General features: G+C 35.4%; 2 protein-coding genes across 3 annotated transcripts in view; one reads left to right on the top strand and one right to left on the bottom strand.

The window, feature by feature from the left end:
* Positions 1–1,247: 1,247 nt before the first annotated feature.
* LOC109037121 (uncharacterized) lies at positions 1,248–11,381 on the bottom strand. Its single transcript, XM_019051625.2, has 7 exons — positions 10,966–11,381; positions 10,261–10,434; positions 9,172–9,377; positions 8,451–8,604; positions 7,491–7,759; positions 6,329–6,544; positions 1,248–5,689 (listed from the first exon to the last, which is right to left on the bottom strand). The coding sequence occupies exons 1-7, from the start codon at positions 11,000–11,002 to the stop codon at positions 5,636–5,638; spliced, it is 1,110 nt and encodes a 369-aa protein (XP_018907170.1). The 5' UTR covers positions 11,003–11,381; the 3' UTR covers positions 1,248–5,635.
* Positions 11,382–12,850: 1,469 nt separating this feature from the next.
* LOC109037094 (uncharacterized) overlaps positions 12,851–24,606 on the top strand; it is a 28,970-nt gene continuing 17,214 nt past the window's right edge. For both annotated transcript variants that reach the window (XM_019051589.2, XM_019051587.2), the window contains exons 1-6: positions 12,851–13,131; positions 14,199–15,039; positions 16,037–16,392; positions 17,115–17,243; positions 18,021–18,423; positions 23,563–23,847. In XM_019051589.2, coding sequence (XP_018907134.2) covers positions 14,210–15,039; positions 16,037–16,392; positions 17,115–17,243; positions 18,021–18,423; positions 23,563–23,847 — 2,003 coding nt within the window. In that variant the 5' untranslated portion in view covers positions 12,851–13,131; positions 14,199–14,209. The remainder of the gene's footprint in view (positions 13,132–14,198; positions 15,040–16,036; positions 16,393–17,114; positions 17,244–18,020; positions 18,424–23,562; positions 23,848–24,606) is intronic.

Here is a 24,606-nt window from a genome sequence, read left to right as displayed (position 1 = left end):
TCAATTTAAATACAAGAAAGGTCTCGTGCGGCACATGCGCACACATTTCGATGGCCGGCCTTTTTTCCTTGAATCATTGTTGTGCACTATGCCTGCCAGTTCCTCTGAGAGTCGTGAAAACGAAGAGATGAATGAAGCTGTTCAACACATGAATGAAGTCGCTCAGGACATGAATGAAGCCGTTCAACACAGGAATGAAGCTGTTCAACACACGAATGAAGCCGTTCAACACACAAATGAAGTTGTTCAACACACAAATGAAGCCGTTCAACACATGAATGAAGCCATTCAACATATGAATGAGGAGGTCAAGGTCTAAACATGTAGCAAACAGTGACTGTGGCCTTATGCACCATTCCAAGATTAGTAAAATTCCCGCAAGTAAATAGAGTGCAATTCTGAAGAATTTTGGGTGGAAAAAACGTGCTATAGATTAGCATTGCGTCTTTAGCTACAGAATTTTGGCTATGCAACTCTTTTATTCTATCGCTTCAGTAAAAATAAAAGAAGATTTGTACAGGAAATATACCGCATCCAAAACAAGTATTAATATGATTATGTAACGTTCAGAACGTTGTAACAATCATTGAATATGATTTTCTCATCGAAAAAAATCTCAAAACATAACATACCATCAACCCCGAAAAAAGTTATCTACAAAAATTCCTCTTTAAATTATATAAGTGAGATCTTAACACTTTTGAAGTACAAGTTGATGATGAAACTGCAGAAGCAAATATTTCCTCTGAGGCATTTCAAAATCTCCACCCTCATTTTACTTTATTGAAGAAAAACGAACTGTAAATATTGCCTAAAATGTTTTCAGGAAATTTTTTTACACAGAAGAAAAATCAGGGAAGTTGTAAAGGAATCACTTTTAGTTTTTCTCTGTTTCAAAAATAAATTATAAAAGGAGGGTTTCAGCTTTGCAAATCAAGATGCATGTTTTTGCAGTTTCACTGTCCAAGTGTGACCTCAGAATGCTCTTTTTTAGGATTGCATGGCGGGTTTGTTTAACCAGCCCTCAAATAATTTATTAGGTAATTTTAAGTCTGGCAAAGCTGACTTTCCTTGGTTAACTAGCTGAACAAGAGCTTATGTACTTAAACTAAGCGTAAAAGTTTTAGGTAGAGGTAACTTACCTAGCTACGTGAGGAAGATTTCTTAATTCCAAGCCAAAAACTTTTGAAGAATGACAAAAGTCATCAATGCATGATCCTAGTCATATAGGAACAAATTTTAAGGCCCTGAACTTGGTTTCTGCTTTATCTGTTCTCCTGTAATTTTAATGTTTAGGTATTATATAATTTTAGGTACTCTTGTTGTTTCCATGATGTAATTTTTTGTGCAGTGTTACCTTAGCATTTTTTGTTTTTCTTCTGTTTTTTGTTCTGAAATTTTTTGTAAATTATGTATCTCGCACATAAACAAGACTGGTCGTCAATTCTCTTCTTTTATTTGTCCTGCAGAATTGTTTCCCAAATTTCATATGTCTGTATGAGATGCTTGAGGTACTTATGGAACAATACAGTACATTAGAATTCCTATCACTGCAGGGCACCTCAAGGTGTCATAATAAAGAACAAGAATATTTCCATTTTTAGGATAAGTACTGCTTACTCCTAACCGTGTTACTACAGGGAAGCAAAGCAAACCAGAATGGCAATTTTTGCAACACTTTTTGCTGGAATCTGTATGCTGCGGCCCTCAAATACAAGTAATTTAAGCCGAGAGTAAATTATTTTATAGCTGTGCACCGTTTTACCATCAATTTTTTTCCAGCTATCACAAAGTCTTTGTTTTAACAAAACTGTGAAGTTTTTATTTTACCAAAAACTTAGTGATAGCTGGAAAAATTAAAATTGTTGGTAAAACAAGTAATTTGGCTTTTCCGCAGAAATAAAACTTTGATGTATCAATGGCAAAGTGCAAAAATACAACTCTGAATTGCAATGTGTATAAAACTAGATTGTTTTATTTTCTTCTGTGTAACTTAGTGAAAATAATTCTTAGTAATTTAATTTTTTTTTTTTTTTTTTTTTTTTTTTTTAAATTAATTGAGAAATTGATAGAAAATTTCAATAGGTAGGTGTAAGGTTGAATACGTTTGACGCAAGGTTCAATAGAAGAAAGGTTCCTTAAAAGAAATAAAATATGAGTGGAAACTTACAAAGTCGCAATCCAAGATGAATGCTCTCGACTTTACTCGCATTGATATGTACATTGAGTTACAAGCAATAAATGTAATCATTGATAGCAATTTGCACTTACTAACTTCTTTTTCACATTTTTATGTATAAGTAAGTAGTTATGCAGAAAATTCTGGTCTTCAAGCCTTTTGTGCTTAGCCGGTGTGAAGAGAACCATAAAAAATGGTAAAATCCAGCTGGCACCGAATCTTTTCATGGGAAGTGTAGTAGACACATCCTCTTGTAAACTACAAAGAAAGAAATTTCGAGAAAGAAAAAAAAATTGACTGAAAATTGGGTGATGTATGGGCTGTAAATGAAATAAGCAGAACCTTCTAGTGAATTTGAATTTTTTTTTAAATTTTATAACGGATTTATAAGGAACACAAAACACAACAAAATAAACATACACAAAAGCTTTTGAGATGCTTTAAACCATTGTAAAACTGGCCCTAAGGCAATTTACAAGTAGAAAACAGAAGCTCCATTTTTTTTATAAATCTGCAGATCAGTTCACAGGTATTCATGCGAATAAATTTTTGAAAAATAGAAAAGATATTTCAGTAGAGTACCATAACCGTAATGGATTTAAACAGAAAATGAGTCGTTGAACACTAAAGATGAGGGTTCAACAAAATATATATTTATCTTCAATGAAAGCACACATTTTAACGTCATTCAAACATGCATGATGAGCACTTTTAATGACAGAATTTTTCAAAAATAAAATTACATTTGAGCATGATGCACCTTACAAGTAAATTACTATGTTAATTGATAGGAAGGAACACAAATCATTGCTGTGTGCGCATTTTAACAAACATAAATGTGCGTGAAAAGAGCATAAGGAGAGTGAACATTCTGAAAGCCCAATTGGACCAGATTTTGCAAAACACAACGACAAGATCTGATTTACTTTCATGAATGCACCTATCTTCTATGGCAAACGAACACTTGTACATCAAAATATTGAGGCAGTCAGAACAGTAAAGGATTAAGTATGTGCCTCAAGTTTTATTCTGAATGGATATTATTCAAGACTAAAATTTGAAAAACTGTGCAATACTTAATTCATGATTGTAAGTACTAAAACAAAATTTTTAGTGCCAAAATTTTAACTTCAAAAGAAAAAAATTGACAAGCCAGCTAGATCTTAAATATCTACAGAATTTTACTGCTACGCATAAGACATTTGAAGAAGAAAAAAAAAACTTTGAAATCGTGTAGAAGTTTGATTTTAGTTACAATAATATTATTGTCTGCCTATCTGAATCAAAAGTAATCAAAACTTAAATTACAATGCACATTTTACACATTGTAACAATTCTGATAGTATTCTGTCTGTTACACTTGCATTGTCAATTAGGTAAAAAAAATAGAAGAATTTCCAGGTTTTGAGGTAAGCGTTATCACTGACATGATGATTCTCATTGAGCAACTTCGTTGTTCCGTGAATTATCTTTTTCCTAAGTGTAACTCGGAATTGAATACAATGCAGCTTCAATAATTAATATTGAGATCAAAAGGCAAATCAGTATGGCTTGTTACATCATTTGATTTAACTTTAATTTAAAAGAAAATATTCAGATAGAAAATTAACTACTATGTTTTGGTCTCTTTTTAGATATTCGCAGAAAATACAATAGAATAGTATGCTGGCCTAGCATCTTGGATAGGTATTAATTAAAAATCAGGAAGTTCCTGAAAATTAATTCAGTCAAACATTTCCATGAGTGTAGTCAAAACAGTATTCATGATGAAGTGAGGAAAAAGAGCCGTTGACATCAAGACTCAAATCGCTGAGTATGCAGCAAAACACTAGATTATAGGTCTAAAATATCGATTTTCAGTTTTTCATGCTGATTACTTTATTATACTCATCAAAGCCTTGTGTCAGAATTTTAGGTCTAAAAATATGACTAGTCTTACTTCTTAAAATCGGAGCAACCTTCATGATGACTCCTAACTATGACATCCATTTTATAACCATTGATGTAACTGAGTGAAATAGTTCAACCTGTTGCATCAGTTCAGTTGTCTCTACTCCAGTGTATCTATAGCTAAAGTTAGAAAATACATATCTCAGATTGGGATGTTGTGAGTATCCACGCTTGTTTCATTTTTTAAAAAAAGACTGACAAACAATTTCTACTAAAATTTTCCGTAAATATTCTTCACTCATTCCATTGAAATGAAAAGAAATTGCGAGAAAAAATTTCGATTAAGTTTTCCTTGAGGAAAATAAAACGTGATCAGAGATATTAAAACATTTTAAGGAAGATATGCATTTTTCCCATTTAGCCATTTTTGGTAAACCAGTATAACCCATGACTGCCTACCAGCAGAACTTGTTTCTGCATTGAATATGTTTTCAATTCATAATGTTTGGCAAAGAACAGCAATGAAATTGAACCGAATATAAAAATAAATAGGATTCTTATAAAATATTTTGAGCTATTAAAAGAAACAAGAACAACACAATCGAAAATTAGGGGAAATACTTAATCTATTGCGGATGGAAATATTTTTGGATATATTGTTGCCAAAGCCAATGTATGAGGCAAATCAATGAACGCACCTATTCCAAAGATGCTGAGTAGAGAACTCTTTGAATTGGACAATTTAACTAAAACCAGCCTTACCACATTTTACGTTGCCTAATTTTCTCTGAAGTTTAATTTTTCAAATGGAGAGCCAAACAACTTAGTACCTACAAACTTTCTGTGCTTTTTCCTTGGCTTTTAAAGAATATACTCACAGAATTTTAAGTCACAACGATGATTACTTTTCTTTTAAAAAAATAAAAAATTGAAAGGAAATCAAGCATCATCTAATGTAGTTTGGCTGCTTCTGGTAAAATCCGTTCAATATATTTACACTGGTCCCGTGTGATGTAAAAAAAAACCTGCACAAGCTGAAAAACCTTTTATCTGTTTGGAATGTACGATAAGTGTGTACATACAGCAAAAATTTACCTCAGCGCACATATAACCGGATGAAACTCAAACTCTAAAAGTAGACTAAACAGCAAAGAATTTAATTCAAGCTTAATTATTAAAAAACCGGGGCATCATAGAGGTTAAGGTGACTTAACTAATTCTTAAAGATTACTCCCACAAATATGATGTTACTCTGCGGTTGAGATGCTTTCTGATTGTCGCATAATTAGAAATTAGCAAAATATTTTTCTTTGGTTTCATAGTCTCCCCTCCCCCCTAAGAAAATGAGAGATCATTAAGTGGAACTTAACTTCAATAAGTTCTGAAGACAATTTTAAGGTAGCTTAGAAACATTAAGAAAGCGTAAGTTTTTGAGCTTCAACTTAAGTAGTTCATCACACTTACGCTTCACTATCTTAACTGGAAAAATCAGTGCAGAAAGCTGGAATGACTATTTAGAATGAATATTTGAAACAATGAAAAGTTGGCTTCATCTAGGAGCTTGTTTCATGACATCACCGAGCGAGGAAAAAGATTCATTCCGATGTAATCATTCACCACCTGTCAAAATAAGAAGATATACAATAGATAAATTGGAAATTTGATTATTTTGCACAAGAGAATAATTTCCCAACTTAAGTATTTTTTTGGTAAAAAAGCAAAAAATTGAGTTTCGGGAAAAACTTGCTTGAATTTTGAGATGCTGAAGGTCCAAAAGCTTTCAAGATTATTCAAAATACGATGGACGAAATTGTAAAAAAAATTTAATGAATTCAAAGAAAAATGAGGAGGGTCCAGCAAGTAAAATTATGACGAAATTGAATTTTTGATATAAATATTGCAGTCTTTCTACAGTAATTGGAATTTTGCATTGTGATCTATTGACAAAGGTAAAAAAGTCGATCCACAAATCTCCGTTTGTGATGTTGCAGATCTCCTATCACTATTTATTTTTCTAAAGATGGCCTGATCATCATTATTGAACAAAATTTCGTTTGATTTTTCTTAGTTCTTTTAACAATATTCTCTGGACATTTTGCACTAAAAAGTCAAGCACTATTCCTGGGAAAAACAAAATAGGCACAAAAAATTTCAAACGCCGCAATCGAGATCCATGATTTGGTAGTTTCATCATCAATACGTACTTAGTGCACACACCAAAAGCAGCAAGAGAGCTGAAAAAATTAAAATGTAGACTACCTCGATCAGAACTTGTTTATTTATTTCTGGTACAGAGCATTTGAAACCAGCAGCAGTTAACTTGGAATTACTCAGATGTAGATGCTTGTTGTACAGCAGTTCTTTGTGTATGTAGGATGATAATGGTGTATTGGTGACTCCACTTGCTGCACAAGCCTCTGCCCAAGGCGCTAAGTGTTTATCGTTGATTTCCTCCATAAGATTGAATTTATCAACCTGAAAAAATTAATCGAAAAAGGATAGTAAAGCTCCAAAACCAATCTAGATACTTCAATCATGATACAATAATATTCCAATTGCACGATTTCTATAATTTCTTCTTCTTTCCATTTCCTGACTTTCACTTACTCCAAAATGTCTGAACTCCCGCATCTCCTTTCTTTTTAGTTCACTAATGTTTTATGTTTTAAAAGAAAACCAACCAATAGCTCCTTTTCAAATTTTTGAAAGATTTTATTCAAGCATTCTAAAAAAAATCGCAGAAAATTGCAAGAAAAGATTTTCAGTGGTTTTTTCTTCTTGAAAAAATTAAATATGATCGAAGATATTTAAATGTGATAATTGAATCGGGGCGTGCAAAAACCACTAATGTCCATTCTTCCAGTCTTAAGTTTTTTTGAGTTAATAATACTTTTCGGAGTTGGTTGCAACAACGAAAGTGGCGTTAAAACTCGTCTTCGAATTTCCTGAATCTCCAAACGAGTCCTTTCATCATTTTTATGATTGTATCAACTCTTTAGAAGTATTGTGAACTCAAAAAATCTTAAGACTAGAAAAATGGACGTTAATGGTTTTCACTCGTCCTGATTCAATTGAAATACGCATTTCTCACAGTTAGCCATCAATACGTAAGTATTTCTTAAAAAGTCTCATGACTACTTGAAATGATACTTTTCCAACAGACCTCACTGAGCTTACTTAGGACTCGTTTTATCTTTGTCTGAAACAAAATCTCCCCTCCATCCTTTATCAGCTTTATCTGATTTATTTTTTTTTTTTTTCAATTAAAAGTTTAATCACACAATCATCACCAACTCGGAAGATTTTTTGCTGTTTAGACAAACTATGCACATAAACCTTAAAACTTCTACATTCTTTAAAACGAAAGTAAAAAAAAAAAAAAATAACTTCCTGAGGGTGTGTTCTTTAAACAGATACTTACTGTCGTCAATGTGGACATAACCTTGCCGCAAAAATCATAACTAATATTGAATATGGAAGCAATTAAGTCTGTGACCCGACCCTGGGTTGTGTTTCCATCATCAACTGCGTTGTACACCTCCCCATGAGCCTCTTTCAGTTTCATCAAAAACCAGATCGCCTCACAAAGATCTTTCACATGAATTGTATTCATTCGTAAATCCTTATCCCAGAGAAGGCGCATACTCTCTCCAAGGTGCTGATAGACAGCCCCAATGACTAGACGTGGCGCTGAAAAGGGAAGAAATAAACTATTAAATGCGATAAAAATAGAAGATTTCATGATCTGGAGAAGGATGTGTTCAAATGTTTAGAAAAACTTCTTGTGTAAATACAGATTCAGCATTTAACAGATGGCAACTGCTGATCACGGGATGAGAAAAACACGTACCTACCTAGATCAGGATGTAATGAAAGATCAAGATTTTTGAGAGCCATAAATACATTTGATTTAGCAGTCATGAAGCCTGGAATGATGCAAGAAACAAGGACGCAACAGAAATCGGGCATGAGTTAATCTTTGGAGGCCAGCATCCATAATTTTAATGTACCAAAGTCTGATTTACAGGTATATCTTACTCAAAAGCATAAGCACCCCCAAAAGTTAGAATACATCAATGGCTAAAAAGCAAAACCACAAGTTTCCATTGTGGCACTTTAAAATTTCTACTTTTGTTTTACTTTCTCGCGGACAAACGAGCCAACTTTATCGCTTGAAATTCATGCAGAATATTCTGCTGATAGAGAAGAAAAATCAAAAAAGTTGTCAAGACCGACTGATTTTCCAAAGAGAAAATAAAGTGTAACACGAAGTCTGCAACATCGCAAACGGAAATAAATGGTTTCTCACTTTGGCCATCGATATTCATTTATGACCACTCCCAATAGGAGTACAATAATGCAGCAAATTTTTTCAACTTACTCAACCCTGTCTTGTCGCCAAAACCATAAACTATGCCAGGCCTGATGATTGTATATCTTAAACCTTCAATGGATTTCAGTTTTTCTTCAACTTTTAATTTGTACACAGCAACATCAGTCCATGGTTTGCAAGGATCGGATTCTTTGTGAGCAGTCTGGAACATTATTGAGAACACATTCATTAGCAAAAGCCTCGCTGGTTTGTAACACTATCATTGCTGATAATAACCAGAACCATAAGAAACCAGAAGGTTAATTTGAAACGATATATTTTGGTAATATAATTTTAGTTCATTATTATGCAAAAACCGTCATTTCTTTTGGTTCATAATGGACACTTGTGAGATTGCAATTCTGGGAATTAGTTCATGATTGAATAATAAGAGTGGATACAGATTTCAGTGGATATTTGAGGACAAACATTCCCATGCTCAAAAACTCATAGGCTTTGGACAAAAATAGCAAGTTTCCCAAAGATTCACACCGTTAATACTTTGACTTGACTCACTGACTGTAACAGAGCGGTCTTCAGCCCACGGTCCATGAATATTTTTGAGGATGAAATAAAAACAAAAAAAAAAAAAAAAAAACAGCTGAACACTGGCTCAACACAAGCCTTTGCGCGTCACAGTTAATATTTATAGGTACATGGCCACTAATACAACTTGACAGAAACTAATTCTGGACCCAAAGAATTAGGACTATCAAAACATTGATGTTACCTGTTCACTAGATGCCATGCATCCAGAGGACAATTCTACAAATCTTGCGGCACCAATTTTGGCTGCTAACTTAGCGCAGTTCAGACTGACTCGAACTATACCTTCTTCGTAAACTGCTTCAGACTGCCCGAGCCTTGTTTCACATGCACAGTTCAAAATGTAATCAAAGGCTTTGGGTGGATTCGCAAATGCTTTTTCGCAGGAATCTAGAAGTGTAAACACATGATAAATCATAGAATGATCATAAGCAGGCATATTCCTGAACAATTAAAATGACAATTATACACCTGTACTATCAAAATTTAAAATCTTTTAATAACAAAATATGACTTAATCGTGGAAATTGTTTGAGCCTTTTGGAATGTCTAAGGCCTTGTCCACACGAGCGTCGTTTGCAGAACTTAGTTCCGGGAACTTGTTCCCGAAACAAGTTATAGCTGAGCTAAAATTTATTCCTCCAAACCCAGGTACTTTCCCCAAACTCTGGGCTTCTCTTTTTCTTTTCTGGAGAATTCGTTTATTTTACTCTTGCAGCCCTAGTAATCTATTATTTTCCAATATTTATACAGCTTTATTGAAGTTGTAATTTTATATATAGAACGGCTTACTCGCATAACCTTCCAAGCTCCCATTGTCAAAAACACGAAATTCCGGTTTGGGCCGACTCGTGTGGACAGCATCCCTCACTTCAAGGAACAAGTTTCGAGAAACTGAGCAGTTCCTTGAACCGCGCATGTGAGGGCAAAGCCTAATGATGAGAACCTTGGGGGTTTTTCTGGTGTGAGATACATGAGAAGAAGAGTTTAATATTTTTATTCAACTTTGCTGACTGAGGCAGCCAGAGACACAATAGGATAATGTGTGTTCTCAACCTAAAATAATAATTCTACTCTAAGGAGGGACAAGAAAGCAATAGTTCATCAGCGGAAAACTCTTCCATGGAACGGTGTTAGATACGTTAATGTGAAAATATTCAGTGACCTCATTTGAGAGAATTACTCAGCTTTATTCCTTGCAACAAAAACTTGTATTTTTTCTACAGAGGCAAGAGACTAATGGGTGAAAATTATTAATTAGGAAGATACATACCAAAGTACATCAAATTGGCACTAACATGTTCCACCCTCGGATCTTTAAAAGCTAGAGAATGTCGTTTATTTAGCCAGGCTACTTGTGGGGGTAACTTGTCAACCACTCGTATGTAGGAAGCAACATCATTGTCGATTAAAAATTCCACAAAGTTTCGCCCGATGAAACCACAACCTGAAAAATATTTGCACAATTTAGTTCGCATTTCAAGGAAAGACAATACATTGAAAAAGAAACAGAAAAAAAAAATATAAACTCATAAACTTTAATAACTAAACGTACACAATAGGAAGTTGGCCACAAACCATTCAACCACAAGAACCCCAATAAAGATCAATTATTTTCCATCCCCTGGAAGGTTTCTTGCCTTCCTCCTAACATTTTAACAGCCACCGTAGCCACAAATCCCAGATTTCAGAGGCCAAATTAACTTTTGACGTTCGTATCATGGCCACAATTGGTGTATTCAGAACACCACTGCTGCTTTACATTTGTGGATTGGAAAAAATTAAGGAAGAAAAAGCCTTTGATAGCAATTTTAGAACTGAATTGGGTTTCCAAACAGACAACGGAAGGAGAAGGGGAAGGATTCTCCTGTTTAAAATAGGTAATAGAATACTTAGCTTCGCAAATTCAATATGGTCAGAGGAGAGAATTTGTTAAACCTCCAATGACCCGAAAAGTAAAATGATACTACTTTCTTACCTCCGAGAATCAAGAAAGCTGGTTTATCGCTTCCCATTTCAACACTGATCACAATGTTAAATAAATATAACAGAGGGAAATAACTGAAAATCAGACTAAACTGTAAATTACTTGAGCTCCGTCCATCATGGAGAGGTGTGAACGATGGCAAAACAACACAGAAAGCAACTAGTGTCAATTATTAGGTACTGTTATTGCTGTACGAGCGCTTGTTCTCTTATCACTTATCGGTACTTAGTTGCCGCCACCCAAGAAATACGGAGCTTGGGCGGGTCATGGGCTGGGTAAAAAACCTTGACGGGAAGACTAAAAGGAGATAGGATGTAGAGGAAATGAACACTTGGTCGGATGTGTTTGAATTGCTGATAACTGATCTCAATGAAAAAAGTACGTAGTTTTTTCTGCGGTACAGAATTACTGATAACAAATTTGTAGGTTAAGTTGTTGTCGTCGGCAGCCGGCTGCTGACGTCACTGATAGACATTTTACTCAGCCTGTAAGAAAATATGCATACTCACATATTGAAGGCGTTTTTTAAATCGGATGCTCTTGAATCGTAGCTTGTAGAGTAAGGAGGAGGAGCCGAAAAACCTATATTTAACTTCGATTAGAAGTTAGAACGGATAACTAGGATATAATTTAGAATACACTTATGTATGTTCGTTTTTTAAAATGTATTTTATTTTTACTTCATTTTATTTTTTAACTTTACTTTATTTGTTTACGTTACTTTATTTTTCACTTCGATTTTTTTATTTTATTTTTGTTACTCTGATTTTTCTAATTTATTTTTGTTACATTGATTCTTTTACTTTATCCTTGTTACCTTATTTTTTTTTACTTTATTTTTGTTACCTTATTTTTTTTACTTTATTTTTGTTACCTTATTTGTGTTACTTTATTTTTGTTACTTTATTTTTCGTAACTTCATTTTTTTTTCTTTAATTTTATTTTTTTATACTTTATTTTATGTTTTTACTTATTTCTTTTATTTACTTTTCAATGCATTCATGCACGCCCAAAAGTAGAAAAATGTTGAAACACATATATTGAAAACACGCGTTGAACACTGGAACTATTTAATAAGTATCTAGATATCGACGGCGTAAGTCCGCAAACACATAATCTCGTTTGCGGTGTCTGAAAATCTCTGCTCTACGTTATTATTTTAAAGGAGAACAAATTGACATTATATTCCTTGAAGTTTTTGCAGAATTTTTTTCGTACAGAGAGGGAAAATCACGGCAGTTTTAAAGAATTGCAGTTGAGTAGTTTTCCGTTTAAAAAATAAAGTATGGCAGGAAGTCTGCGGCGTCGCAAACCGAGTTATGTGATTGCCGATTTACACCGTCATTTAGTCCGCCTTATTAGTGGCGAGAGCTGTGACCAGGCAAATCCTAACTTGTCTCAAACCCAACAAAAGAGTCAAAACTTTATTTCAGCTGAAGGTGAATCGTATATTAAATAAATTATAAAATGAACTAAAATAGTTATAATAAAGTAATCTACGTCGGCCGCGCCGTGGGTACATTGTGGTTTATTTTTGTATGCAGTTTCTCTTTTTACCACACACTTTATGTATTTTTCATTTTTAATATTTTATTTTCATTTTTTAAGCATGGTTCTTAATCTACAAAACTTTGTTTTAAAGGTGTAAAATTTATAATTAATGTAGGAACACTACTTATGAACCATGCTCCACGTTCTCGTGAGCGGACTTTTAAATTAACCGCGTTTTTCGAGTTAGCAACACCCATCGGACTGCATCAACAGAAACTGCTGCAGTGCCGAATATAACATAAATATAAATTGTTTGCACGACTTTTTCGTTACTTTCATCAAAAATAAAATAGTTATTACTTGAATTTAGCAACCAAGCCTCGGCTTTGCCTGCTCCTCTACTGCTGCTTTGGTCAAAAACTCGTGATGCTCGTGTATCGATAATGGAAGTGGAAATGGTGGCTGTGCAAGTGCTTGTGGACTTCGCGAATTTGTGTTGATACCGCTTTATTTAGTTTAGATTTCCCCCTGCCGATTCCGTTTTCTCATAGTTGTACTTCGTGTGTGTGACTGCCACTTCAATTTTGGGCTCTCCACCGTAAATAGACCAGCGAAGGCGTCAAATTCTTGCACCCTTGTGGACGGACCGTTTTTGCTGTTTGTGAGGTTAGAGTCATTCTCAACAATTCTTTCTTCATACTGATATCTTATCTTTAGCAGCTGTATCAGATTAATTTTGTCTATTCGGCGAGAATTTGTGAGGTTATTTAACTGCACAGAAAACCTTTAAGTAAACTTGCATGTCCAGCCTGAATGTGTAATTCATCAAGATTTACTCGAGGGGTATGTCAAATTTTTTGCTGCAATATCAGATTGCCGCTCTGTTAGTACGTCCATTCCTCATCATTGCGCTCCTCCAAAATGTGAGACTTTTACACCTCTTCACCACTACTTAACTGTCTCACATATTGTCTCTACTAAGTATGGTCTAATTTCTCTCCGTACGAATCCCGTGTATCAAGACACTTGCAGCAGTTATCACTGCATGTCTCTTATTCCTCGCCTGGCCAGGCGCAAAGTAACGTTCTTTTTTACCATGTTTGTCACCTCTCTTAGGTCACCTCAACTCACTGAGCACTTGCATTTTTTGCAAATTTCAACTCTAACTAGATGTGCTGTCTTTGATTAAGTTTTAACGGATTAGGAAAGAATCCAAGTGGTGGATTTTTCGGCATACTCTAAAACACTGAAATTATTTTAGCACAGATCAGTGAGTTTCATTTTCAGAACGAGACAATCTCATCTCAGTTTTCTGATCGCTGCTTACTTATTTTGCTAAGGCTAGACCGCAGCTTGTTAACTTGCATTGTCAAAGTAAACTTGTCTATTTCCATTTGGTTATTCTGTTTACAAACGCAACTCAGTGGTCGCATTGACCTCCTGAGACGGTTGACTGTTTGGTAGAAACGTTGAGCTTTCATATATGTGAGTAAATACACATATCCTGGGTTAATTCTAACGGAGTCCAACAATGGCGACTGTTTGGAATCGTTAAATGCTGTTCAATGATAAATCTCCAGCTATAGAAAAGTTTAAGTAATGTGTCAGTATCAATTATAGAGAAATCCTGAAAAGTTCATACAAATTTCAGAGATCCACAGTTGGGTTACTTCGGTAATTAACTCTAGCTGAAAGAATCCCTCAAGTATCATTGCTTTTTTCTGTTATTCAAGGTTTGCTCAAAATGGATATCCCTTTGCCAGAAGAACCGGGTGGCCTACCAACTGATATACCAATGCCGAACGAAATCCCCATGCCTGAAGATTCTCAAGACACAAATCAGTTCATGCCCATGGAAAGTGAGTGTAATACCATCCCGATGCCCAACTTCGGAGCTGATGAAACAGACGAAGAATCCCGGCCGTTCCCTGAACGTGAGAACGAGTATGCTGAAGACACGCAGTCCAGTCTGCCACATTATGAGGCACGGTCTGCGCCAGTCTCTTCGAGTGACGACAACACGCGGGATTCGGAGCGGTCTCCTTGGACTGCCAGAGAGGAGCGCAATCGGCATTCATCGGACGATTCATCCAGCTCTGAGGCAAATTTGTATAATCAAGACAGCCAGCAACCTCCGTCACCTGACCCTCCTTTACGGGATGAGTCGTCTAGCTCTTCCGAAGCAAATTTTCAGGGTGAACCCATTCAGCGCAGACCATCTGTGGATGAAGATATGTCCCAACCGATCAATCTGGACTCATATCCTAAATTAGAGCCTCCTCCCTTGCCGCCAAGTAGCGCTTTTAATTTTGATTTAGAATTTCCAAGTAATCCTGAAAAAATTAAAAAACTGGAACCACCACCCCTACCTCCAGATGTCCCTTTGCTAGATGGGGGCTCAATACTGAATGAGCTATCATTTATTCCAATGCCAGAAGAAGTTCCGATGCCAGAAGAGGTTCCAATGCCCAAAGAACAACGGAGGACTCAGCCCCAACTTGATTTTATTCCACCGTTGCCGAACGAGCCGAGGGATGAATCTGCCTCCAATAACCACGAACCTGATAACAACAGGTAATTTTCATCTTTTGCTTTCTAAATTTTGAAAACTAATCCACTAATAATGTGTCAGTCTGGAGGGATCTTTTAATGCAGCAAAACTTCAGATGGTCTTGTAGGAAATATAAGAAACTTAGAAAACTTGAATTTTTTTTTTTTTAAATAAGCACTAGCTTTACTTTTAATATACAGCAAAAACCAGATCCATTTTATAAAAAAAAATAGCTCATATGTATGTTTTGAACATAATTTTCTGAAGCCATATTCCAAGATGGACTCCGCCTAAAATAAAAATATCGCACCTTCAACAGTTAAATCAAACCCTGAATTTAGTGCAGATATAGTTGTTTCCCTGATGGAAGGTTATAATCGGTCAATTTTTAAACTTAATCTATCTTATGCCTACAATTATAGGATAAATAAGTTTGTTTTCCAAGTACCTAGGTAATATATTAAAGAGAAATCTGTCATTGAGAAAAAAATGTCTGATATTTTGGTGCTTGTTTCTTTATCTGGAAAGTCTGAATGAAGATTTTTTTTCATAAATCCTCTATGAGCAGGTGTTCAAGCCTCTCATGAAATGCAAAACAATACTTCCTCTCTACCCTATGGGAGCGAGAAAGTAAAAATGTGATCCAAGCTGACTTACTTCAAGCTCTCATGAGTCATGTTCACTGAATTTAGGAATGTTAGGATGGACTCTGAAGCTAGGATGGAACCATCGAAAAAATTGTCACAAGATTCTTTGAACATTTTCAAGGAGTACATTTTGATTCTCTTTGCCTGTGAGCTCACGTAATCAATTCCTCACAACAGAATTTTGAGAATACTTGCTGTAGACATAACAGCAGTAATTGTTGATCTATGTTGATACTTATTTAATTTATAATCCTTTTAATTGGAAGTTAAAAATGCTTTTTATTTACTAATAAAACAGTCAAGTTAAGTTAATATAATTATTATTTATTTTCTTTTTGATTCCTCGTCATTCACTAATATTTATAACTTTCAGGTACTCTCCAAGTCTCCCAATGGAGGATGAAGAAGAAGAATCTGGTACTCAGCCAGAAGAAGTAATAGCACCCCCGCTGCCTCCTGCTCAGCCACAACCTGTCAAGACTATTTCCATGTCGAGTAATGCACAAGTCAAATTACCTGCACTGGGCAAAGCTCAGGCCAAAAAGCGACTGCTTGCTTTCTCAATGGCCAAGCAAAACAGCGCCAGTGTCTCATTTTCCATCTCCAAAAAACCTGCATTGAGCAAGAGCTTTGATTCACCCGGAGTCACAGCTGCGTCTGCCGATTCAACCACCCTTGATAAAGCTGATCCTTTTGGTGAAACGGAGGAGAAAAAGAAGAAGAAAAAGAGTAAGTCAGTCACTAATTTCAATATTTTCTACCCTATTTTGTCTTGTAGGTATATGAATTGAGTGGGAATGCTAAGCGGGATCATAGATCACCTATAAAATGGCCAGAAAAAAATCAGGAAAGTCTCTGTCTTTCCTCTAAAAATTCAATCCCTACTTCAAATTTCTGATAAACCTACTCCCCGATTTTTCTCCTTTTTTTTTCTGTTTTCATTAGTCGTGATGAAAATGTGCAGTTCAAAGCGGTGGTCCCCGTGACTGCTTTGGCCGGACGCAACAAACATAAAAACGGTCATTATTACCCGCTTGGCAGTGAGCAAGTCAAAGTATTGTCAGGAGGCAATTGTTCTGACAAAAATTAGATTAGATATAGATTGTTAGGTCTCGCAAATATATTACTCAATTCTCATTAGTTTTTTAAAGCTGCAGGAGTTATTTCAGAGCTAGCATTCCATCAATGTTTGGAATATTATATGTAATCAAGGAAAATTCGAAAATCATGAACAATTGTTGCCTCCTTTGTACATGGCCAAAAAAGAAATATTAGTTTTTTGGTACTCTGAATAGGTAACTAAGGTTCAGATGTGTGCATTTTCAGAGGTTAATTTTTGAAGTCTTCTGCTCAAAATATCTCACTGAACAATCCAAATTAATATTAACACAATTTCTAACCAGTTTAATTTTTTTAAGCTCCTCTAATTAATTGATATTTTAATACCTTAGCGGCAAAAATTGAAAGAGCACGAGAAACTGTGATGGAAATTGAAGAAATAAAGAGGGCTGAGCGCTTGTTCACGGACAGCCACAACAACTACCCTTTGATGAATCCGGGTGCGGTAGACTCTATAGCAGGTAATTTGTCTTAACATGCTTTTTTGGTAAAACATTAAAAACGTTATCACTGTTGTCTTTGTCCCTTATTTAATGAGAATTATTTCATCTATGTAGATGAAATTGGTTTCCCTACAACCAAGTAGCATTGCTGCAGACAGCGATGTGAATCATTGGTTCTGGGACATGATACATTTAAAATTCAAATAAATTTTTACTTTCATTTTTAAAATGAAAAATGTTAATTTATTTTAATTTAATGTAAAGAAAAATATTGCTTTTTTAAATAAAGGTCTGAATCAAACAAGATTTTCATGAAGCGACCTCTTCTTGCCAATTTTTCAATCAGAGTCCTGAAATCTGTAGTACTTAGTGGAGGCAAGTCTGCTAAGTCAGTTTCTAAGGGGCATAATTATCGTATTGTTCTAGAAAGATCAAAGAAAAAAAAAATCTTGTTTAGATGGAAATACTTGATCTTGAATCATCAATGTGCTGACTCATCAATTCTCAATCATTCAGCAGCTATTCAATGTATTAATTTGTGTGGTTGGTTTGTTTGCATTTGTTTATTCGTTTTAAAAGCCAGAGTTTCTCTTGTTTAGAGATTGCAGCCCCAAAACATCTCAAAAATTTCAAGGAAGAAAAAGTTAAATACTAAGAGATGTAAACATATATATTAGAACAATATTATTAAGCTCAAAGCTAAATATCCTATTGCTTCATAGCACTTAAAATATTAACACCATTATCATCTAATTTGTTTACCTTAATGAACCTTTTTGGCTTTTTACTGTATAGGTGAAATGTTGAAGAAATCCAAACTTGATGCGATGGTCGATAAAATGGTAAAGGACGATGAGAAAGACAAGGGCAAAGATGATCGTAAACGTCGAGACGAAAAAGGGCGCGACAAAGAAGACAGGAGCCGAGACAAGAGGAAACACAAGAGCGGTAAAAGGAGGTCTAGGTCTCCAAGAAGATCCAAATCGCCGAAGCGATCGCGGTCCCCCAAAGTAAACCCTTTGGAACTGAAATCCTGGGAGGACTTCAAATCTTCCGGGTTCGAACTTGCGGGCGGTTACCGGCGGTATAAACTGCGCGCTATGGAAGAACTCGAAAAACAGAAAACTAAGAAGCGTGACAAACATCGATCTTCAAGACGACACTCCAGGTCTCGCTCTCGATCCCCCAGCCCCAACAAGTAAGTACACAGTAACTTTTTTGTAATAATAGATCAAATTAATGATGACCACTTGAATTTTATTTTTTTCGTTTTTTTCATGCTAGTATTTTTCAATCCAATCTCAATGCTCTTAATGTTGTATTAGCTGAAGTTCGTTGATGACCACCATGACAAAAAAATCCATGCATTCTAAATCAGTGGCCAATACCTGTACATAACCGCATGTTCTGTACAAAATATCAGCTTGCGTGAATTGTGTTCCTCTCTTTCAGTTCCCATTTCTGTTCATCCCCTGTGTGTTTCTGGTACTGCTTTTTATATTGAGCGCAAAAAATTCCATGCCCGAAAGGCAGCTGGACCTCCTAATTTCATCATTCAATCACAGTAATTAAATATCGCTCCTAGTGTAATCAAAGTTGCGGCAGTTAGGAAAAATTGTAATGTGTCAGAGAATTCTGAAAAGTCAGAGAAAACCAGAAAATGTCAGAGAAAGTTATGAAAGTGGTAGGAAATAATTGTGGAATTACCATCATTTGCTCTCTGGAATGTGTTTGACATTCAGAATAAAAATGTTGCGTGTTAGAATTTGGAAGTGGCTATTTTTAACCATCCTGCATATCATTAGACATACGGAGTTTCACCAAAATTTGGCAGGAAAATCTGGGAAAATTCAGGGAATTTCAGTTTCTACATTTTGTGGCAACTGTTTCCGATCTAGATAGCAATCGTTGCTGAGATTCATTTTAGTGGTAAAAAAAAGCCGCCAGTGAGAGATGCCTATCTCAAGGTCATATGCCCAAGGGTTGTCTAACCCTTGAGGATATTGCTTCTCATAAGATACGTGCTCGTATGTACTCTCTTACGTGATATTGGCGGAAAGCCTCTTGAATTCTGCAAATATTCCCTCTTTTTTTAGTGACGTCCTCTCTCATTGTTTTTTCAATATGTGTACAGGAAAACCTAGGAAATCGGGAAAGAGCATAAGGGAAAAAATAATAAAAAGCAATAAGGAAAATTTAAAAATGTGGAAGAATTACATGAAGAATGCTAAAAAAAAATTTCCTCCTGCTTGATTTTCCTCTGATTTTTGCAGATGTCCAAATTTAAATTTTTAAAAAACTGCTCAAGAAAATGTAAGGGCTGTAAAAGCAATTCCAAAATTAACAGCAGTAATCGCTCTGTTTTTGGGGCGTGTTGATTGATCCTCAATAGAGAATTTGCAGGTGTCTGAAATTTGATGAATACCGTGTCCAAGGGGATGTCACCTGGTGAGCTTAACACGAGGATATCCTTGGTTCATAAATCGAACAACTATGGGAGGAGATACGACAACATAACCTAATCTGCTAAAATACATGTGTTTAATAAGGAAATGCTGCCAGATGATGTCACTAGGCGGTGCATTTTATTCACTTTTAAATCTATTTTTATACTGTTTCCTGTGTCAGAAAAAAGTTGTAAAAAATACTGCGTAATCAGCTCTTCAAGCACTTTCAGATAAAGCAATAAAAAATGTGCGTGCAAATTCTCCATTAACAAAGTCAAGAAACGCCTTCATGTTTATCAAGAAAATTTTGAGAAATTCTAGGAATGTTTTTCACTAAAGCATAAAATCTCCCAGTCTAGTCCCATTATTATGTTTATGCATCCATTGTATCAGAGTTCAATTGCCATTGGTGCTCACTTGTTATGTGGAAAATAGTCAAACAGTGAACTCGAGGTGAGATGCTGAGGGACAGAGTCTTATTTTCAACTGTTGCCAAAAATTATTATTGACTAGTTGACTCTCGATTGAATTAGGTTTTGATTAAATGTCTGAGTTTGTGAGTAACCAGAAGTCAATTTCTCCATTTTTATGACCTAAATACTTGATGAAAGTAGAAATCTCATTTTCCTGCGTAATTTTGAACTAACTTCCGAATTTTTAAAACCGATTTTTTTTTGCAGCACTTTGCTTTGTCAAGAGCTCACCGCGTTGAGATGGCTGCTATTCGAGTTTCTCCTGTCTATAAATGACCATGGTTCTCTTAACATTGATTAAACCTGTTCCAACTCCTTGAAACGATGAGATTTGAGTCTAAGGAGGGTTACCTCCAATCCTCAGGCCTGAGGTACATTGCGGATTTACAAGCGTAAAGTCAAAGTAAACAACCCTACGTCTTTTTTCTTACAAATTAGTGGAAAAATAAGCAATAAAGATGAAAATCGAACGACAAGCTAAAAAAAACAAAATGTTATGTAATCAATTACACGATGATGAACGAAAGATGTATTAGCGGAAAAACAGCGTACCCTCTGTACAGAAAAAGTATAGAGAAACTATGAAGGCATGGATTTTGAAAGGTCAGCTCAGGAGTACGTGAAGGGTACCCATTTTTTGTGAAATCTATGAATATTGGAGTTTTTTGCAGTATGAAGATAATCTTGAAAGAATGCAATTTTTACTTGTAATTTATTAAATCACATTCCGTCAAAATTTACGTTACATTCGGATACTTCAATTCATCCTCCTAGAATTGCCATATTCCACTATCTAAGCTGAGTTTCTCTTTCTTTGGCACAAATCCTCTTCATCAGAGTTAAAAATGCGTACTAGGCAAGGGGAATGTGAGAAATAGGAAATGAAACCGCAAGAATTTAAGGAAATCTCTGAAGAGAAGTATGGGAAATCCCTTTTTGGTGAAGTAAAGAAAAAGTTTTAAAAAAGAAGGTGATGAATAAGCAAAATTGTCACATGATGATGCACCAGTAGACACCCTAAAAAAACTTTCAAAGGGCAAGTCCAACAATCGAGCTGAATTTGAAGGTATTTCAAGGCTGATTAAAATTTTAAAAGTATGTCTCTTTCAGAAAACAATCAATTTTAATTTCAGGTTCTGAGAAAAAATCGCTCTTAGGGTAATTTTAACCCATGTTTGAATTGACCAACATTTTTAGTCACTGAATCTTATATTGTATACATAAGTACCGTCTGTAATAATGGCTCTTTCCGAGCCATTTTGCCCCGCATCCGACCGAAACCACCGACCACCGAAAAATGTAGGTCGAATTAATTAATCGTGTTTAGAAACCATCAGCAAGACGTCAGAATATGTGTTGTTGTAAGCCAGACATACAAAACATACTTATTTTTGGTTTCAAATATTGCTGTAGAACCCTCAAATAATAGCAAAAACATTCTCCGTAAATTGAGTGGAATGTTGATAGAAGTTCAAACCTCCTATGGAACGGTCAAATTTTAAATTCATGCTGTTGACGAAAAGTATCTTAAGTCCAGGACATAAAACCAATTATGAAGGAGTCAATCAATAGGAATCATAATGTACTCTCTAGAGATAGGTCTCGAGAAATGATTAGGGTTGCAAGGATGTAAGACAGAATTTCCTCACATGAGATGCTGAATCAGCCTTGCTTTTTGTGGCTGGTCCTCCTAAAAAAAATGGTGGCAAATTACTGAGAAAACTCCTACATTATTAAGTCCCAAGTACTTCTTAACTATAACCAAGAAAACCTTTTTTCAACCTAGCAACAAATTATAGACTGTTATAATTTTAGTTTGTTTCTCCTGCAAAATTTTGTTTTAATGGAAAACCATGTTTATTGAAGTGTTCTATTGCTTTAATCCTCTTCTCTTGTTTTGTCTACTCGGTGACTCGATCCAAAAGGAGTGAAGGTGACTCTTGGGAATTTCTCGAAAATTGTTCAAGTTGCACTGTCTATTATCCCTAAGTAACGAACCAAAAAACTATGACTTGGTAATTTATTCAGAAACTTCATGCCATCACTCTCCCTGCCAGGCTGTCTTGGCGCTGAAAGCCAGAGAGATAAAATTGTTAAGGAGAAAAAGTGCGGAACGGAGAAAATTACAAACTCCCACTCATGATGGTGTCCTTTTGATCACTTCATGGCTTTTTGAAAACTCAGCTCCGCAGCATTCTCTTCCGCTCGGTAGTGAATTTTTCGTTCCGAAATTTGAGCTCCTATCAATCTGCACTGGTACTTTGCCCTGAGCTATGTTTCTTTTTGCTTTTCTTTCGTTATAAAAAAAAAAGGTTAAGGAGAATCAGGGAAAGTTGAGAATACATAAAATCCAAGGGTCAGGAAAAGCCTGAAAAGTTAAGGTGAAAGGAAAGACAATTTTATTGGATCCCCAATAAAAATATAATAATAATAAAATATTAATATTGGCATCCCAATATTCTTTGTATTTTTATGCTATTAAAACTCCCACGGACACTCAAAACTCTCCGAAATTACTGCTACATCGTTGCACTTTTGTATCAATCTTTAAGTTTTTATTGCACCAAATTACCGTAGTTTTCTTAGCCTACCGCAAGTTCTATATTCCGTAATTTACTCCCAAAAAAAAACTCCTTTACCCCCATCCTTTCAAGCTTATTGCACACAACAGTAGTCTCTTGTCTTGTTCCTTGAGTCATTGATCTCTCGATCTATAATAAATTATACGGATAGACTGAATATTGGTTATTAGGTCTTGTACTTTTCTTGATGAATTTGAATTGTCAACTAATTTTTATTTTCCTCTTTTTCTCTCCGTTGAACAATGCGCACAAGAAAGAAGTCAACCAAAATAATGTTACACAAACTGACTGCGGTGGACGCACGGGTCATAAGACAGTATGTCGGAGTTTTTTTTTCAGCCAATGTGCATTGAAATTTCAGCATAAAGCTGAAAGTCTCAATACAGAGGGAAAAAGCGCATATGAGCACAATTTTCCCTCTAAGATATATGCTGTTTGGTGTATCCTGAATGGTCGTAACTGTTGTTGCACCAAATATTAGATCTCCTTGAGGGAAAATTGTGCTCATGTGACCTTTTTCCCTCTGTATTGAGACTTTCAACTTTCTGCTGAAATTTGAACGATTGTTGGCTAAAAAACTCCAACATACTGTCTTAAAATAATGTCGCTGCGTTGAGTATTTTGGTAATTTGTAACCACCTGTGAATGATGATGAAAAGTAAAATGAATAAATATTCCAGTGATAAAGTGAAAAGTCATTAAATTTATGAATCTGCATATGGGCCTAACTCAGGTGCCTGGTAACACCATCAAGGGGTGGTACTCTCCATTTTGTTGCCTTCGTTTTGTTTCCATCTGATTCTCAATTTGACGAAAATTTTTCTTTTATGTTCAGGCCTGTGGCGGAGGAAGTAGAGAAAGCAGTAAGTCAGAGGATTAATTTGCTGGAGACTCCGATGCACATGAAAATGCCCGTCATTGTGACCAACTCAAAGGAGGAAGTGATCGAGTATCCCGGATTCTTTGTCAAGCACACAAGATGTAAACCGCAATTATGCTATGCTGAAAATAAGAAATATCTATCAGAACACTATCAGACACGACAAGAACTCTTTGCCTCATTGCCACCTGATATCAAGATCATTGTACAGAAGTTTTTGAACAGTATTCGTGGTCTGAGGTATGTTGATTCACATCAAGGTCCATGCCCTGAATAATACATGAATAAGCTTGATTTTTTTTTTCTCGATTCTCTTAATAAGCATCAATTTCCCAGAATGCCTTTATGTATCTAAAAGCTCTTTAATTTTTCAATCATCTGGTGATCATTCCTATAGTTTTTGGAATTATCGATTTTCCTTCTTCCCCTGGCAGGGTGTCTACAAGTCCGGAATTTGCGGAAAGTCCGGAAATAGCACTGATTTTTAAGGGCGTTCCGGAAGTACTGAAAAGTGCGAAAATTCCGCAAGAAGGTCCGGAATTTGTTTCATTTTTCTGTTATTTTTGTCCCAATTTTCTTTTGAGGAAGTACTGAATTTCTTATGAATGTACTGAAAAAGTTCTGTAAAAGTACTGATTTTTGGCCAGCCTAATTTACCAGACACCCTGCCCTGGGATGGAGACTTAGAACGTCATATGAGATCATCTGAACGTTATAACCTTCTCTCTGCAGATAAGCAATTGAAAGTTAAAGTGTAGAAAAAAAATATCTTCAATTTAAGGCATTTTTCAAGGCCTTGAATATATGTTCGTAAATTTTTGAAAGTCCTTGATTGCAGCAATCAGCCCTGAAAAAATTAGTTGTGGCAGTCCTAGATTTTGATGGATTTAAAGTGGGTAATTTTTTGCACCCTCTTCTGTTCTGCTTCTAGGAGGTTTTGAGCTCCATCTCATATATTATAATCGTAATTTCGCTTATATCGCATCTATTTCATATTAT

The sequence above is a fragment of the Bemisia tabaci genome, chromosome 8 (genome assembly GCF_918797505.1).
Source record: "Bemisia tabaci chromosome 8, PGI_BMITA_v3".
Taxonomy (NCBI): Eukaryota; Metazoa; Arthropoda; class Insecta; order Hemiptera; family Aleyrodidae; genus Bemisia; species Bemisia tabaci.
This window is presented reverse-complemented; position numbering and strand designations above follow the sequence as displayed.

Bases quoted from the DNA above. Each gene is read 5' to 3' on its own strand.
- LOC109037121 (XM_019051625.2), bottom strand. From the start codon at position 11,002: ATGGGAAGCGATAAACCAGCTTTCTTGATTCTCGGAG. The intron at 9,378-10,260 runs GTATGTATCTTC...TTACACTTCTAG, and splicing joins TGCCAATTTGATGTACTTTG to ATTCCTGCGAAAAAGCATTT. The intron at 8,605-9,171 runs GTAACATCAATG...ATAATGTTCCAG, and splicing joins GCATGGCATCTAGTGAACAG to ACTGCTCACAAAGAATCCGA.